Source organism: Hypomesus transpacificus, unplaced genomic scaffold (assembly GCF_021917145.1).
Source record: "Hypomesus transpacificus isolate Combined female unplaced genomic scaffold, fHypTra1 scaffold_133, whole genome shotgun sequence".
NCBI lineage: Eukaryota > Metazoa > Chordata > Actinopteri > Osmeriformes > Osmeridae > Hypomesus > Hypomesus transpacificus.
In genome coordinates, this window is record NW_025813709.1 from 186,930 (window position 1) to 201,370 (window position 14,441).

The 14,441-nt window shown below is 49.2% G+C and overlaps 2 protein-coding genes across 2 annotated transcripts; one reads left to right on the top strand and one right to left on the bottom strand.

Moving 5' to 3' along the window:
• Positions 1-1,040: 1,040 nt before the first annotated feature.
• bspry (B-box and SPRY domain containing) lies at positions 1,041-6,256 on the bottom strand. Its single transcript, XM_047051013.1, has 6 exons — positions 5,734-6,256; positions 4,785-4,883; positions 4,468-4,698; positions 3,953-3,978; positions 3,696-3,820; positions 1,041-2,207 (listed from the first exon to the last, which is right to left on the bottom strand). The coding sequence occupies exons 1-6, from the start codon at positions 6,130-6,132 to the stop codon at positions 1,672-1,674; spliced, it is 1,416 nt and encodes a 471-aa protein (XP_046906969.1). The 5' UTR covers positions 6,133-6,256; the 3' UTR covers positions 1,041-1,671.
• Positions 6,257-7,544: 1,288 nt separating this feature from the next.
• On the top strand, positions 7,545-13,973 carry zmynd19 (zinc finger, MYND-type containing 19). The gene is made up of 6 exons (XM_047051040.1): positions 7,545-7,797; positions 9,049-9,108; positions 9,221-9,327; positions 10,479-10,619; positions 11,797-11,977; positions 12,383-13,973. Exons 1-6 carry the CDS (start codon positions 7,747-7,749, stop codon positions 12,524-12,526), a joined length of 684 nt encoding a protein of 227 aa, XP_046906996.1. The 5' UTR covers positions 7,545-7,746; the 3' UTR covers positions 12,527-13,973.
• The last annotated feature ends 468 nt before the right edge of the window (positions 13,974-14,441 follow it).

The window sequence follows — 14,441 nt, forward strand, 5'->3', positions numbered from 1 at the left end:
GTAATTCCTTAACTTCCTTCTTCCTTTCTAGATTGTTCTGTGAATGTCTCCAGATTTTAATCAACCCCTACCATACTGGCATAATCTAATCTAATATTTGATGGCATGTTATACTATACTTTTGTCTTTAGGTACTGTCTTTGGACTTGGATGATGAAGAAATAAGTGAATGTTGAACTGTCCCTTTAATTACATCATTTTCCAGGAACATTTTCCTACTCTTCTAAACAGTTACTAAACTGTATAGTTATACAAATAAAAACGAACATTAACTACGCAAAAAAATAAGCAATGGTAATAGTCTAGTAATTTTTTATTCCGATAGGAAAACTGTTGTTTGCCTATTTAGCTTGCTAGTGGATCGCCTTTCTAAACAACCCAAGGAAAAACAATAACTTCAGCGGATTATTTAAGTGTAGCATACTTTTTGTATAATAATGTTAACGTTAGCCAGGAATCAAACCCGGGTGCCCACCACAAAGGTAGCTGCTCACCTCTACCACCAACGCATACCGAAAATGATTCTGAGTTGGGGGGTTTTCACTAGCGCCTAACTAGAAAATATTTTGAGAACGACAGTTTACTTTAATCTCGTCCTTCCTTCCTCGATTGTAGGTACTAGGTAGTAGGCCTAACTGCCACTGTACAGTGACTATGACGCATCAGGTACAGCAGGGGGGTGTAAAACTTTCAGTCACTTTTCCCCTTTCTCAGGTTAATGCGCAAGGCTAGCTCTTCGGCGCCATCATGTGGTCCCGCTTGTCTCAGGCTCATCATCAGTCATCTGATCCTAGTTTCCTAGGGGGGTGCTGTTGAAACAAATTGCCTAGGGCGACGAAGGTGCTTGCGCCGGCCCTGTTCAGCCGTTATAAACTTTAACATTCTGACCTTTTAATTGAGGCCTTATTTGACCCAATAGGAGCTTCCATGTCCTGTCCATAGCCTTCAATAGCCAACGAGAGTACGCTATTTTGTGTGAAAATGTATAAACCGTTTCCGTGTGTATTTATAAAATAAACTTATTTTCCACACCATGCCACTTGTGTTGACTGAAATGATATTGATTTAATATCCAAATGGGAAAACATTCTATGATGTCCATAGCAATACACTAAATGGGATCTACTGTCTGAAACACATTATACTGTTTCACTGGATCAACCAGTTAAATATTTAGCTTTCAAAAGTTTCAGACATGAAAAAAAAAACATGTAGTAAAATATTGATTTACAGATTATAAAAATACAAAGTATATAAATTACAGGAAATATATAATTGTAAATATACAATATTTTGCCAAATATATTTATGGACAGAGCTACAGAGGACTACTGTAAAATTTGATCAACAGACATACAGAAAATCTTGAAAAATTTCATTATTTCAGATTAAGGTCCTATGATAAATAAAATATTAGACTAATTCCATCACTATGGATTTCAGATTGCATTCAGTGAAAACCAGATGACAAAATGTATTAAAAGAAGCTTTTACAACAACAAGCGTTTTCAACAACAAGTAAGTCAAGTGTATTTAACTTCATTCTATTTTAACAATCAGAAACCCAGTTATTTTCCTTCCAAACCAGTAGTGACCAGCAGGTAGCAGCATTGCTGGTATGCACTCAGTGACCAGTAGTGACCAGCAGGTGGCAGCGTTGCTGGCGCGCACTCAGTGCAGGATGGTGATGCTGCGGTCGGCCACAGCGCAGGCGGGCAGGAGAGGCGCGCTGAACGTGTGTCTGACAGAGTGCAAAACCGCAAAGGATTCTGGGTCGTAGAACATCAGCGTCTGGCTGGGCCAGTCCAGCAGCAGGCCGATGGTGCTGGGCCTGCGTGCCACCAGCAGGGCGGTGCTCTTCCCCGCGTGGCAGAAGGAAAAGTCTCCGTCGTAGTGAGACAGGACCCAGGACTGGGCGTTGTAGCCCAGGCGAGCCTCCTTCCCGGAGCCCTTGCGCTCCACGCTGGCGTAGCACACGCCCACCTTGAAGGCAGCGCTCTGCCCCACGTCCAGCACCCAGCTGTGGGTCCCAGAGGACAGGGAGAGGGAGCCCAGGGCGTTGGGCCAGCAGTCGAAACGAGCGGGGTCGTAGGGCGGGGACTGGCGGGCCCGCTTGGGCAGGAAGGTCAGGGTGCAAAGGTCATCAGAGAGGGAGAGCAGAGGGCTTACGGTGCGCTCGTTAAATGTCAGGTTGGCTGAACCGTGAGCTGAGAAGAGGGGAGAGGGGAGAGGGGAGAGGGGAGAGGGGAGAGGGGAGAGGGGAGAGGGGAGAGGGGAGAGGGGAGAGTTAGTACAGGGTTATTAACTATGCACATACACAGTGACACTGACACAGTGACACTGTGAGTTATACACACTAGTGGTCCCACTGCTAGATGATCTCCCTGCAGTGTGATGTTACTACAGTGTCTTCTGACTGGGATGACCCTGCAGTGTGATGTTACTACAGTGTCTTCTGACTGGGATGACCCTGCAGTGTGATGTTACTACAGTGTCTTCTGACTGGGATGACCCTGCAGTGTGATGTTACTACAGTGTCTTCTGACTGGGATGACCCTGCAGTGTGATGTTACTACAGTGTCTTCTAACTGGGATGACCCTGCAGTGTGATGTTACTACAGTGTCTTCTGACTGGGATGACCCTGCAGTGTGATGTTACTACAGTGTCTTCTGACTGGGATGACCCTGCAGTGTGATGTTACTACAGTGTCTTCTGACTGGGATGACCCTGCAGTGTGATGTTACTACAGTGTCTTCTGATTGGGATGACCCTGCAGTGTGATGTTACTACAGTGTCTTCTGACTGGGATGACCCTGCAGTGTGATGTTACTACAGTGTCTTCTGAATGGGATGACCCTGCAGTGTGATGTTACTACAGTGTCTTCTGACTGGGATGACCCTGCAGTGTGATGTTACTACAGTGTCTTCTGACTGGGATGACCCTGCAGTGTGATGTTACTACAGTGTCTTCAGATGGGATGACCCTGCAGTGTGATGTTACTACAGTGTCTTCTGACTGGGATGACCCTGCAGTGTGATGTTACTACAGTGTCTTCTGACTGGGATGACCCTGCAGTGTGATGTTACTACAGTGTCTTCTGATGGGATGACCCTGCAGTGTGATGTTACTACAGTGTCTTCTGATGGGATGACCCTGCAGTGTGATGTTACTACAGTGTCTTCTGACTGGGATGACCCTGCAGTGTGATGTTACTACAGTGTCTTCTGACTGGGATGACCCTGCAGTGTGATGTTACTACAGTGTCTTCTGACTGGGATGACCCTGCAGTGTGATGTTACTACAGTGTCTTCTGACTGGGATGACCCTACAGTGGGATGTTACTACAGTGTCTTCTGATGGGATAACCCATGACAGCCATCAGGCTGTCTTCACATCCTGTGGAGGGGGATTGACTATGATTATGAGTGTCTGGGATATGACATTGTTTGATCATATTTGTGTATGAGTGTGTGTTTGTGCTTGTTTAAATGTGTTTTTGTGTGTTTATGTGTGAACCTGCCTGTGTCTGTGTGTTTGTATGTGTGTGTGTAGGTTTGTGTGTGTCCTCACCAGAGGGCCCCAGCAGCAGCACAGCACTAGTGTGTAGGTGTGTGTGTGTGTAGGTGTGTGTGTGTGTAGGTGTGTGTGTGTGTGTGTAGGTGTGTGTGTGTAGGTGTGTGTGTGGTTCCTCACCAGAGGGCCCCAGCAGCAGGGCGCTGGCCCACAGGCCCCTCATCAGCCTGCTGGCCCCACAGCCTGAGGGCAGAGACAGCTGCTCCGTGTCACACGGCTCCCCCACGCCCTCCGCCTCCTCCACCCTGACACACACACACACACAGAGACACACACACAGAGACACACACACGTACTATTAGATAAAGGGTGTTCTCCAGGAAGGTATTCATTTGTAGATAATTGTTATAAGTCAAAATGATTTTGAACAGTTTTACCTTTCAGCTATTTCTGAGCCTGCTGACTGGAAGAGAGAAACCAGATCTGTGATTCATCATCATCATCATCACCATCATCATCATCATCTTTATTAACATCTACACACACACCCAACATTTCCTACTATGATAACCCTCCCTCATTCATCCTTTCTCTCTTTCTCTCTCTTTCTCTATCCCCTATTCCCCCACTCTGTCTCACTCTCTCTCTCCTCCCCTCTCTCTCCTCTCCCCCTCTCTCTCCTCTCCCCCTCTCCTCTCTCTCTCCCCCCCTCTCCTCTCTCTCCCCCCCTCTCTCTCCTCTCCCCCTCTCTCTTCTCCCTCTCTCCTCTCTACCCCCCCTCTCTCTCCTCTCCCCCTTTCCTCCCTCCCCCCCTCTCTCTCCTCTCCCCCTCTCTCCCCCCCTCTCTCTCCTCTCCCCCTCTCCCTCCCCCTCTCTCCCCCCCCCTCTCTCTCCTCTCTCCCTCTCCGCCCTCTCTCTCTCTTCTCCCCCCCTCTTCCCCTTCCCCTCTCACCACTAGCAGCGTGTCAGGTGAGTGTGTGAGGGTGTGCACCAGGCGTGCTCGTGTGCTGGTGAGCATGGCCATGGCCTGGCTCCAGTGGGCTCTCTGGGTCAGGAGACACTGCTCCACCCTCTCCTGCTCCGTCTGCACCTCCTCCAGCAGCCTCTGCTCCTCCTCCTCCACTGCCTCCCGCACCGCGCTGCCCTGGGACACCACTCGCTCCCGCGCCCCCGCCGCCTCCAGCTGGAACGGACACACACGTATACACACACACAATCATGAGTGTGTCTGAGTGTTGACATGTGTGTGTGTGTTTGTGTGGTCCTCACCTGCAGGGTGCGCTCCTTACTGCTCAGAGTGTGTGTGATGAAGCGCTCGATCCTCAGGGCCTGCAGCTGTATCTGCTCACACACATCCACCAGCTGGTTCTGCTCCCACACACACACACACACACACACACATGAATATACAATTAGCTTACACCTGTTAACACACTCCAACACGCGCACCGTCTGTCTCTGACTCAGTGTGTCTCGTTAGCTTCTTGATATTCATGTATTCTTTCATTCCATCACAGTGAGAGCTCGACTGGTGGTTCTTAACAGGTGTCATGACATTAAAGTGTGTCACACTACACACCCACACCACACACCAGGGCCGGCGTTTGCTATAGGCAGCCTAGGCAGCCCCCTATAAGGCGCCATGAAGAGGGGGGCACCACCAGCAGAGGGCGCCGAGGGTGGGGGAGGGGGGTCTCTCCGATTAGTGCTCCCGAGGGGGGGGGGGTCTCTCTGATTTGCGCGGGGTTGGGGGGGGGGGGGGGGGTGCTGTTGAAACATCTTGCCTAGGGCGGCGAAGGGGCTTGCGCCAGCCCTGCCACACATTACATTTAGTCATTTAGCAGACGCTCTTATCCAGAGCGACTTACAGTAAGTACAGGGACATTCTACCCTAGGCAAGTATAGGGTGAACACCCACATACACATATTAAAGTGTATCACAACACACATACCAGCACACACACACAGGCATACACACACAGGCATACACACACACACCCCCAACACAAACAAGCTAATACCTATAGTGGCAGCTGAATTTGGCTGACCCAGTGCGATTTACGTAAACATTGTCAGAGTCTGTTATGTATTCACATTTGTGATTTAGGTCTATGGCGCATAAACTTTAATCAAAACGTTGACCAACTCAGTCTATACTTAGAGGCGACAATAAAAATGGTACATTAATCGATTAATTAGGCTGTTGTTAGTGACTCACCCGTACTACGGTTGCTCTGCTGGCCAGTCGAGTTACCGTGTGGCCCTGGCAAGACCCCACGACAGGACATTGCGAGCATACGACTTTCTGCTCGGTGCAGCAAAACGAGTCGAGTTCAGAGTCGTGTTCCACGCACAGTTCAGATTCACTGGAGAATATTCCCGATTCTGAGTCGGAGGTGGTCACGACTGAAGGGCTCGAGGCGCCGGACACCGCTGTGACTCCTTCTTTGCCTGGGTTAGTTCCGCTCTGCTGAAGTCCACTTGTATTCAAAGCGGAAAAAATGGGTTGTTGAAATTCTATTTTAACGTTTTTAAAACTGTCACCATCCCCGGTGTCAGGGCCATCGTCCAGTAAAGACACCGGTATTAAATCACATTTATCCTCCTCTGCACTCATGACGACTAGGACACCTAGTTGCGCGGATCGAGTCAGGTGCACTATGCCGCACCTACAAAACACAGGTGTATTCGGGTAGTCGGCTAACGCGGAAGTAACAGAGAGACTGAGGTCAGAGCTGACAAGCAAGTTGAGCAGGTGAGGGCACAGTTTGACTGCCAGTTTACTGTTTGTGCCCCAAAGATAAAATGTTGGTTTATATACAATGTATAGCCTACCTGCATGTGGACAATGGATATCAGTCATGGCAAAACACACATATTTCACTCAAGAAGAAGTAGGCCTACAGATAATTAAGTAAAAAAGAAACACTTTTTCACTCAAGTCAAAGTAAACAGGTGTGGACTTAGGCCTAAGTCAAAAGTAGCCACACCTACTAGGCCTACCTGATGGACTTTTTTTTCAAAAATATTTTGTGATCTTTTTAACGTTGAACCTTTCAAAACTTGAAAAAAAACTTCAAAAGGAGGAGAGGACAGAGAAGCCTAAAACAGAGTAAAGAAGAGCAGAGTAGGCCTACAGTAGAGCAGAGTACAGTAGGAGTTGAGTAGCCTATATCACGTCTAAGACAAAATAAAACCCTACTTGACTGATAGGAAATAGGTTTGTAAAGACTGAAAATATCTTCAATACAGACCTAGTCACCAATACGAATTACAGTAGTCTTAATATCAGATTTTCGTCATACAATGATATCTGAATTTAGATTTGATCAACGTTGTATTAGCTTTAAATTAGGCTGTTGTAGTCAGTAGGCTATACATAATTCTAATATGAACTAGAAATGTGTAAGGTGTCTTGACTAAGACATATCCATTGTGATAAACGTTTGAATCAATTTGATCATTACTAGGCCTAAATAACATTAGAAATTTAATTTATGTCTTGATCTTTTCCAACGAAAGAAAGGTAGTTTGGTCCATCATCAGAAACCTGTCACTGCACCCCGCAAACAGGTTCCACAGTTTCGCGCTAAAATACCAGACGAGGAATACGTAATAGGGAAGTGACGGAATTTGGACAACAAAATGGGCGGTGCAACGACGAATCTTCGTTTTCTATTGGAGGATGGGATCGGACAGATTGACGTCGGGGCTTTATGGGGGGATGAAAAAGAACGGACTTAACGATTGGCCTTTTCGTGTTTTATAAAATGCATTTCCATTGGTTAAGATCTATTCGCCTTTGTCCCGCCCCCAAATCCTGCTCGGATTTCCTTATGGTCGACGTTTTGAATCACTGAACAAAACCAAATCTCCCCACTCAATTCTTCTCAAAGAACCGAATCTCCCCAATCAATTCTTCTCAAAGAACCGATTATTCTTAATGTTATCACAACGGCGTATTTGTTCAGACGTTTAAATCGTTTTGATGAGTCGTTCGGTTCATTGAAAAGATTCGGATCCTTTGCAAAATTCACATCACCGTTTCCTACGCCAACGGTGTGTATCCGAGGTTTGGAAGCGGGTGGGAAGGACCAAAATCGGGTAGTTACTGACCCTATTTACCGAACCTGGGAGCTCATCGGGGCTGGGGGGTCGCCCTGACGAGTTTTAAACCCAAAGATCGCCTCACCTGTTCTTGCAGTTAGTTACTTGATCGTACGCTCTTCCAATGTCGGATTTCAAGCTCGGGATTGTTCGACTTGGCCGTGTGGCCGGGAAGGTGAGCTGGATCTGAGGGCTGCCATGTGCGACAAGGGGAGGGGATCACAAAAGCTCTTACAAAATGGCTCGTTGAGATAGATGATGGCACCGGTTGAGGTTTAATTCAGACTGTACCCTAAAAAGGGAACAGTCTACTTTGGGTTGTCAGTTTGGATAGCTTTAGGTTGTTTGTCCACCTCGTATAGTTTGGGCGAATTCGCTCACGAAGCAAAGCCACCCAGCTCTAACTAGCTAAGCTAGCGGCTTGCTAAATGGTTAGCTAGCTAACTAGCTCTGGATAGTGAAGTTATCCAGCGTTTCTAGACATAGGCCAGCTAGCTGATATGGAGCAATGACATTCTTTGAGAAGTGTAAAAAATGATCTGTTTCTCTAGGCTTTCATGTAGATAGGTTTAATTTCCATGCAACAGACTTGCAGGTTGATAGCCAGCCGTGAGAAATTGTAATGAGGAAGCCATTGCCACGCTCCATCCTAGATCTTCTTTGCAACGTGACAGTGCACCGGCATGACAGCCCGGAATTTGTCTACCAGTTAAAATAAATTAATTGTATATAGGTGAGATGTCCGTTAACGCTAAAGTAAATGTGTGATTCATGTGACAGCGCGGTTGTCTGGTTTGGTTTGTCATGGCTGTATACTAGGGGTTGCGTTAGCTAGCTCTAGGTGAGCTGAACAACGGATTAATTTGAGTTGAGTCTGTTACTTGACGTTTTGATTCCCTTATTTAACATATCCGATGTAACAATCGTATATTCATACAATATTACATTTGCCAGATTGTAGAGTGAATCCGTGTTACGGTTAAAGACATTTTCTGCCATCCTCTCGTTGCCTGACATTTTTTCCCAAACCGTTAAACCACTGACACATCACGTGCCAGCTTGGACCTCTGAACGCCACTGTTGTACTAAAGCACAATAGTCGGTCCCAAAGCGCCTGCATATCATGTTCAGACCTATCTGTAATTCCTGACCAGACTTCAAGGTTTTGATTATATTAAATCGTCACATGCCGGGATCATGTGATCCGTAGTGTCATTTCACACACTTTAACTTAAACAGCTCCTTTTTTTGTCGTGCCTTCCATTTTATATACCCAGCGAGTAGGATTCACTGGCAGTTGCCGTTCTTGAGCGTCATCATCCAGCTTTAAGTTCTGAAGAATGTGTTTCCCATCCTCATACAGTAGCATCAAGCCTGCTTATGAGTTAGTCCACCGTTTAAGAGGACTCTTTGCTTTGTGTTGCAGACAAAATACACACTAATAGATGAACAGGACATACCGCTGGTGGAGAACTATGCTTTTGAGGTGAGAGAACAGGGATATATTCAAGCTCAAAGTGAATACAGATGAAAATTACATCAATGTAAGATGTCAGTACCAGTGGATACCGTATTTAGCCCTCGTCATTGTGTTTCAGGCACGCATGGAGGTAGATGCGGACGGAAACGGCGCCAAAATCTTTGCGTACGCCTTCGACATCGGCAAGGGCCGCTGGGCCGGTCGGCCTCTACACGAGCTGCTCTGGTGAGTCCCGGCACAGTCACACAGGGTGTAGCCCTGCACAGTCACAAAGGGTGTAGCCCTGCACAGTCACAAAGGGTGTAGCCCTGCACAGTCACACAGGGTGTAGCCCTGCACAGTCACACAGGGTGTAGCCCGGCACAGTCACACAGGGTGGGTGTAGCCCGGCACAGTCACACAGGGTGGGTGTAGCCCGGCACAGTCACACAGGGTGTAGCCCAGCACAGTCACACAGGGTGGGTGTAGCCCTGCACAGTCACACAGGGTGTAGCCCAGCACAGTCACACAGGGTGTAGCCCAGCACAGTCACACAGGGTGTAAGCCCAGCACAGTCACACAGGGTGGGTGTAGCCCAGCACAGTCAGACAGGGTGTAGCCCAGCACAGTCACACAGGGTGGGTGTAGCCCGGCACAGTCACACAGGGTGGGTGTAGCCCAGCACAGTCACAAAGGGTGTAGCCCGGCACAGTCACACAGGGTGGGTGTAGCCCGGCACAGTCACACAGGGTGGGTGTAGCCCGGCACAGTCACACAGGGTGGGTGTAGCCCAGCACAGTCACAAAGGGTGGGTGTAGCCCAGCACAGTCACACAGGGTGGGTGTAGCCCTGCACAGTCACACAGGGTGGGTGTAGCCCGGCACAGTCACACAGGGTGGTGTAGCCCAGCGGTTAGAGCAGGGGTGTTCAGTCCTGGTCCTGGTGCCCCCTGTCCTGTATGTTCTAGAAGCTTCCCTGCTCCAGCTGGCTTGTCGTTAAGCTCTGTGAGCATGGTAACAAGTGCTCATTAGAATCAGGAGTGCTGGAGCAGGGAACCATGGAACGCATACAGGACAGTGGACCCTGAGGACAGGGTTGAACACCCCTGGGTTAGAGTATTTGACTGCTGATCTAGAGGTGGAAGGTTCAAATCCCCTCGTGTAAGTGATTTTTTGATCGAATGAGCAGTGTTTGGTGTGTGTGAGGGGGGGGGGGGTGATTCATAGGGTAGTTGGAGACAACAGCTGATCTAGGGATGGGGATAGCTCAGTGGTTAGAGCATTCGACTGCTGAAGAAAAGGGCGGCAGGTTTGAATTCCCCTCAGATTAAATGTCTGCTTGATGAACACACTTCTTTGTTTATTAGTATTGATTAATTCCCCCCCTCCCCCCCACAGGGAGAAGCACAGAGGAGGCATCGCCCCCAGTTTCCAGGTGGTCCATATCAACTCGGTCACCGTGGACAACCGTCTGGACAACCTTCGACTCGTCCCCGTGGGCTGGTGCCCCAAACCCGAGGAGATCTCCAGCAAGCAGAGGTAACCTTGCACGCCCCCCTCACCCCACGCTGCCCTCGCACGCCCCCCTCACCCCACGCTGCCCTCGCACGCCCCCCTCACCCCACGCTGCCCTCGCACGCCCCCCTCACCCCACGCTGCCCTCGCACGCCCCCGTCACCCCACGCTGCCCTTGCACGCCCCCCTCACCCCACGCTGCCCTCGTACGCCCCCCTCATTCCACGCTGTCCTCGCACGCCCCCCTCACCCCACGCTGCCCTCGCAGGCCCCCCTCACCCACGCTGACCTCGCACGCCCCCCTCACCCTGTCGATTGCTGTACAGCCACAACTGTGCTTCTTTAATAATGGATATCAGTTTTTTGGAATATTCGTTAAATTATACAAAAATCTAAACATTTATGTGACTATTGTCTTGTCCAAAAATATATTTCATTTTGTTTAAACTGGCAGGTGGTAGAAAGTAAAGTGCTACTACCACCAGAAGGTGATGGTAATGGATCTGAGTGTGTGTGTGTGCACCTGTGTGGGGCACCTGAACCAAATCATGTTAGAAAAGGTCCAGTGAGTATTTTTGGTTGTAATGCCCGTCCCTGTTCTCCAGTGACCTGACCTACCTAGTGCTGTAGATGCTACTGCAAGGCTCAATGTGGACCTTGATGTAGAAAACATAGCTTTGAGAAAGGGCTGCCACCATCTCACTGCCCCTCACAGAGAGCAGTCCCCTCCTCACTGCCCCCTCCTCCCCCAGAGAGCAGTCCCCTCCTCACTGTCCCCTCCTCCCCCAGAGAGCAGTCCCCTCCTCACTGTCCCCTCCTCCCCCAGAGAGCAGTCCCCTCCTCACTGTCCTCTCCTCCCCCAGAGAGCAGTCCCCTCCTCACTGTCCCCTCCTCCCCCAGAGAGCAGTCCCTTCCTCACTGCCCCTCCTCCCCCAGAGAGCAGTCCCTTCCTCACTGCCCCTCCTCCCCCAGAGAGCAGTCCCCTCCTCACTGTCCCTCCTCCCCCAGAGAGCAGTCCCTTCCTCACTGCCCCTCCTCCCCCAGAGAGCAGTCCCCTCCTCCCCCAGAGAGCAGTCCCCTCCTCACTGTCCTCTCCTCCCCCAGAGAGCAGTCCCCTCCTCCCCCAGAGAGCAGTCCCCTCCTCACTGTCCTCTCCTCCCCCAGAGAGCTGTCCCCTCCTCACTGTCCTCTCCTCCCCCAGAGAGCAGTCCCTGTACTGGCTGGCGATCCAGCAGGTGCCAGCCGACCCTGTGGAGGAGCAGTACCTGGAGCTGAGCCGGACGCGCTACTACAACGCTAACGGGGAGCTGGTGGAGGAGGAGGAGTGCTCCTGCACCTACTACGAGTGTCACTATCCTCCCTGCTCACTCATAGAGAGGAGGGTACGTACACCGCCCCCTGGTGGAGCGGAGTCTGGGTGTGGAGGAGTCTGGGTGTGGAGGGGTCTGGGTGTGTTCAACTGGTGTTCAGAACAGGAAGAACTTTGTTTATCAAATGTTGTTATCCGAAGCAACGTCCAGGGGAGGGAATTAAAGCTTAAATCTCTAACATGCTCCAACCACTGAACATTAATAATATCACAACTACATTACAACATCTCAACCACAGTACTTGGGGTTGAGACTACTTGGGGTAGGGCTTGCGTATCTTGTTTTGAGAATCAGGTTGATCTCAGGTGTGCAGCTGTGTAGCTTTACTTCCTGTCTGTCTCAGCTCTCTTCTTTTAGGTGTGTTGTTGTGTAGCTCTACTTCCTGTCTCTGTGTTAACGCTCTTCTTCTCTCCTCAGTTGAGAGAGTTCAACATTTGCGGCCGCTGCCAGGTGGCGCGCTACTGTGGCTCCCAGTGCCAGCAGAGAGACTGGCCTGCTCACAAGAAACAGTGTCGGGAACGCAAGAGGGTGCTGGCACTGGAGTCTGAGCCGGAGCGATGATGCCCCCTCCTGGGGAGGAGGACCTGGGAGGAGGAGGATGGTCTGCTGACAGAGGACAGTGTTGGTTTGGATGGGGAGATGAGGGAGGCACGAAAACTACATTTCCCAGAGACTGGCAAATCTCCATAGCTTGCTCACCACGTGGATGGGGATGATGGGAAATGTATTTTTTTTATTTTATTATTTTGATTTCTTCGTGAGAGGGAGACCCTCGATCTACCTGCTGCTATGGATTTGTATGTTTGGGTAACGAAGAGGTCCCATTGGATGAAACTGCGTGTGCTTCTCTGAACTGTAATTGGCTACGTACAGTTATCATCATCATCATCAGCTTTCTCCTTCCACCCACCAACCGGTAATGTGTGTGTGTGCGAGTGTGTGTGTGTAGCCGTGGAGATCGAGGGACGACTTTAGCTGCCTGCAAGTCATCTGGTTCTTTTAGACACGGATCACTGAGAGCTCTCAAGGACCATCTGCCCATGCTCACCTCCACCTCCCCATCACTCACCTCCACCTCCCCTTCACTCACCTCCACCTCCACTTCACTGGTGTCGCACTACCAGTGTTGTGCGTGTACAGTGTGTGTGTGTGTATGTATACGGTATGTGTGTGTGTGAGTGTTGCCAACATGGACTGAAGGACATTGATGACATGTGAACGTGAGACCTAGGGTAAAGTTGTATTGTCTTTTTTTGTTTTTGGTGTTTTCACTTTGTGTGTGGGAGGGGGAGAGGGTTAAACATGCTGTTCGGAGTTGTTTCTGTGGTGTTCAACTTCCTGAAACGTCCTTCCTGTCTGTGTCGCTCTCTGTGTCGATGCAACGACTCACCCCTCCAGATGCTCAGTCACTAAGCGCTCCAGGACAGTTGGGGTCCTGGAAGGAACCTCAACCCCTCCCACACACACACCTGGTCGGATTCCTCTAGATGGAAACACGGAGCTTCTACTATCAATTCCAGTTATTGTTTTCTGTCGGACATTAAAATAAATTGTTTTGTGTGTCAACGTGATTGTAGCAGAAATGATGCTAATGTTTGTTTTTGGAGACTGCTTCCCCTGCCCACTCGTAATCTCTCCGCTCACCCTCCCAGCGCGTCTTCCTGTCCGCTTCCTGGTGATGAATCCCAATGAAGCCTCCTTCCTGGGTGTTAGAAGCACACACGTGACTCTTGGCTTGGCTGTTAAGCGTGTGGACGGATTCAGAACACTGTGCACTGAGCTGCTGTACCTGCTCTCCCTCCAGTATCATTAACAGTCATAGAGGAGGAGAGATTAGGGGAAGGACGAGTTTGAAATGTCGGGCGTCAGATTTTCTTTTTTTTAAAGAAATAATACAACATTAATTACATAGCATAAGGAGCTGCAATTTGTGAATGGAAGAGCAGTCAAGGTTAACTGACCTCTTTTCACTGTAAAATGACAAATAAAATAAAGTTTAAAGAATGTTTGATGTCTCACTGTTAGAAGTTTGTGTGAATTTTGAAGAAATGTTGTTTTCATGCTTCATGTAAAGTCGAGGAACCAGGACCAGGATGACGTCAGCCCAGAGGGAGGGCAGCAGAAACGGGCTGATTCGGTCCAGAACCAGTCAGAACCTGGTAGAAATGTGTGCGTGGGTGTCTGAATGAAAATGTCAAACATTTAAATCTCCCCAAAATATTTGTCATTCTAAGCCTTATTTATCTCTCAGACTAAACCCAAGCAGGCAGTAGACTGATGAGACAGACTGACTGGGAATACGTTCCAAATTCTCCGTTTTTCCTACCTCTAGTCGTTTTTTCCGCTCTCTTTGACATGATATGCCTTTAGGACCCAGGGGAGAAGTGAACTGAGAGGAAGACCTTACCGTACCTGAATCGTGTTTGTGCATTGGGATTACGGTATTTACGATTTATATGTGTGCCTATTGAGTGCA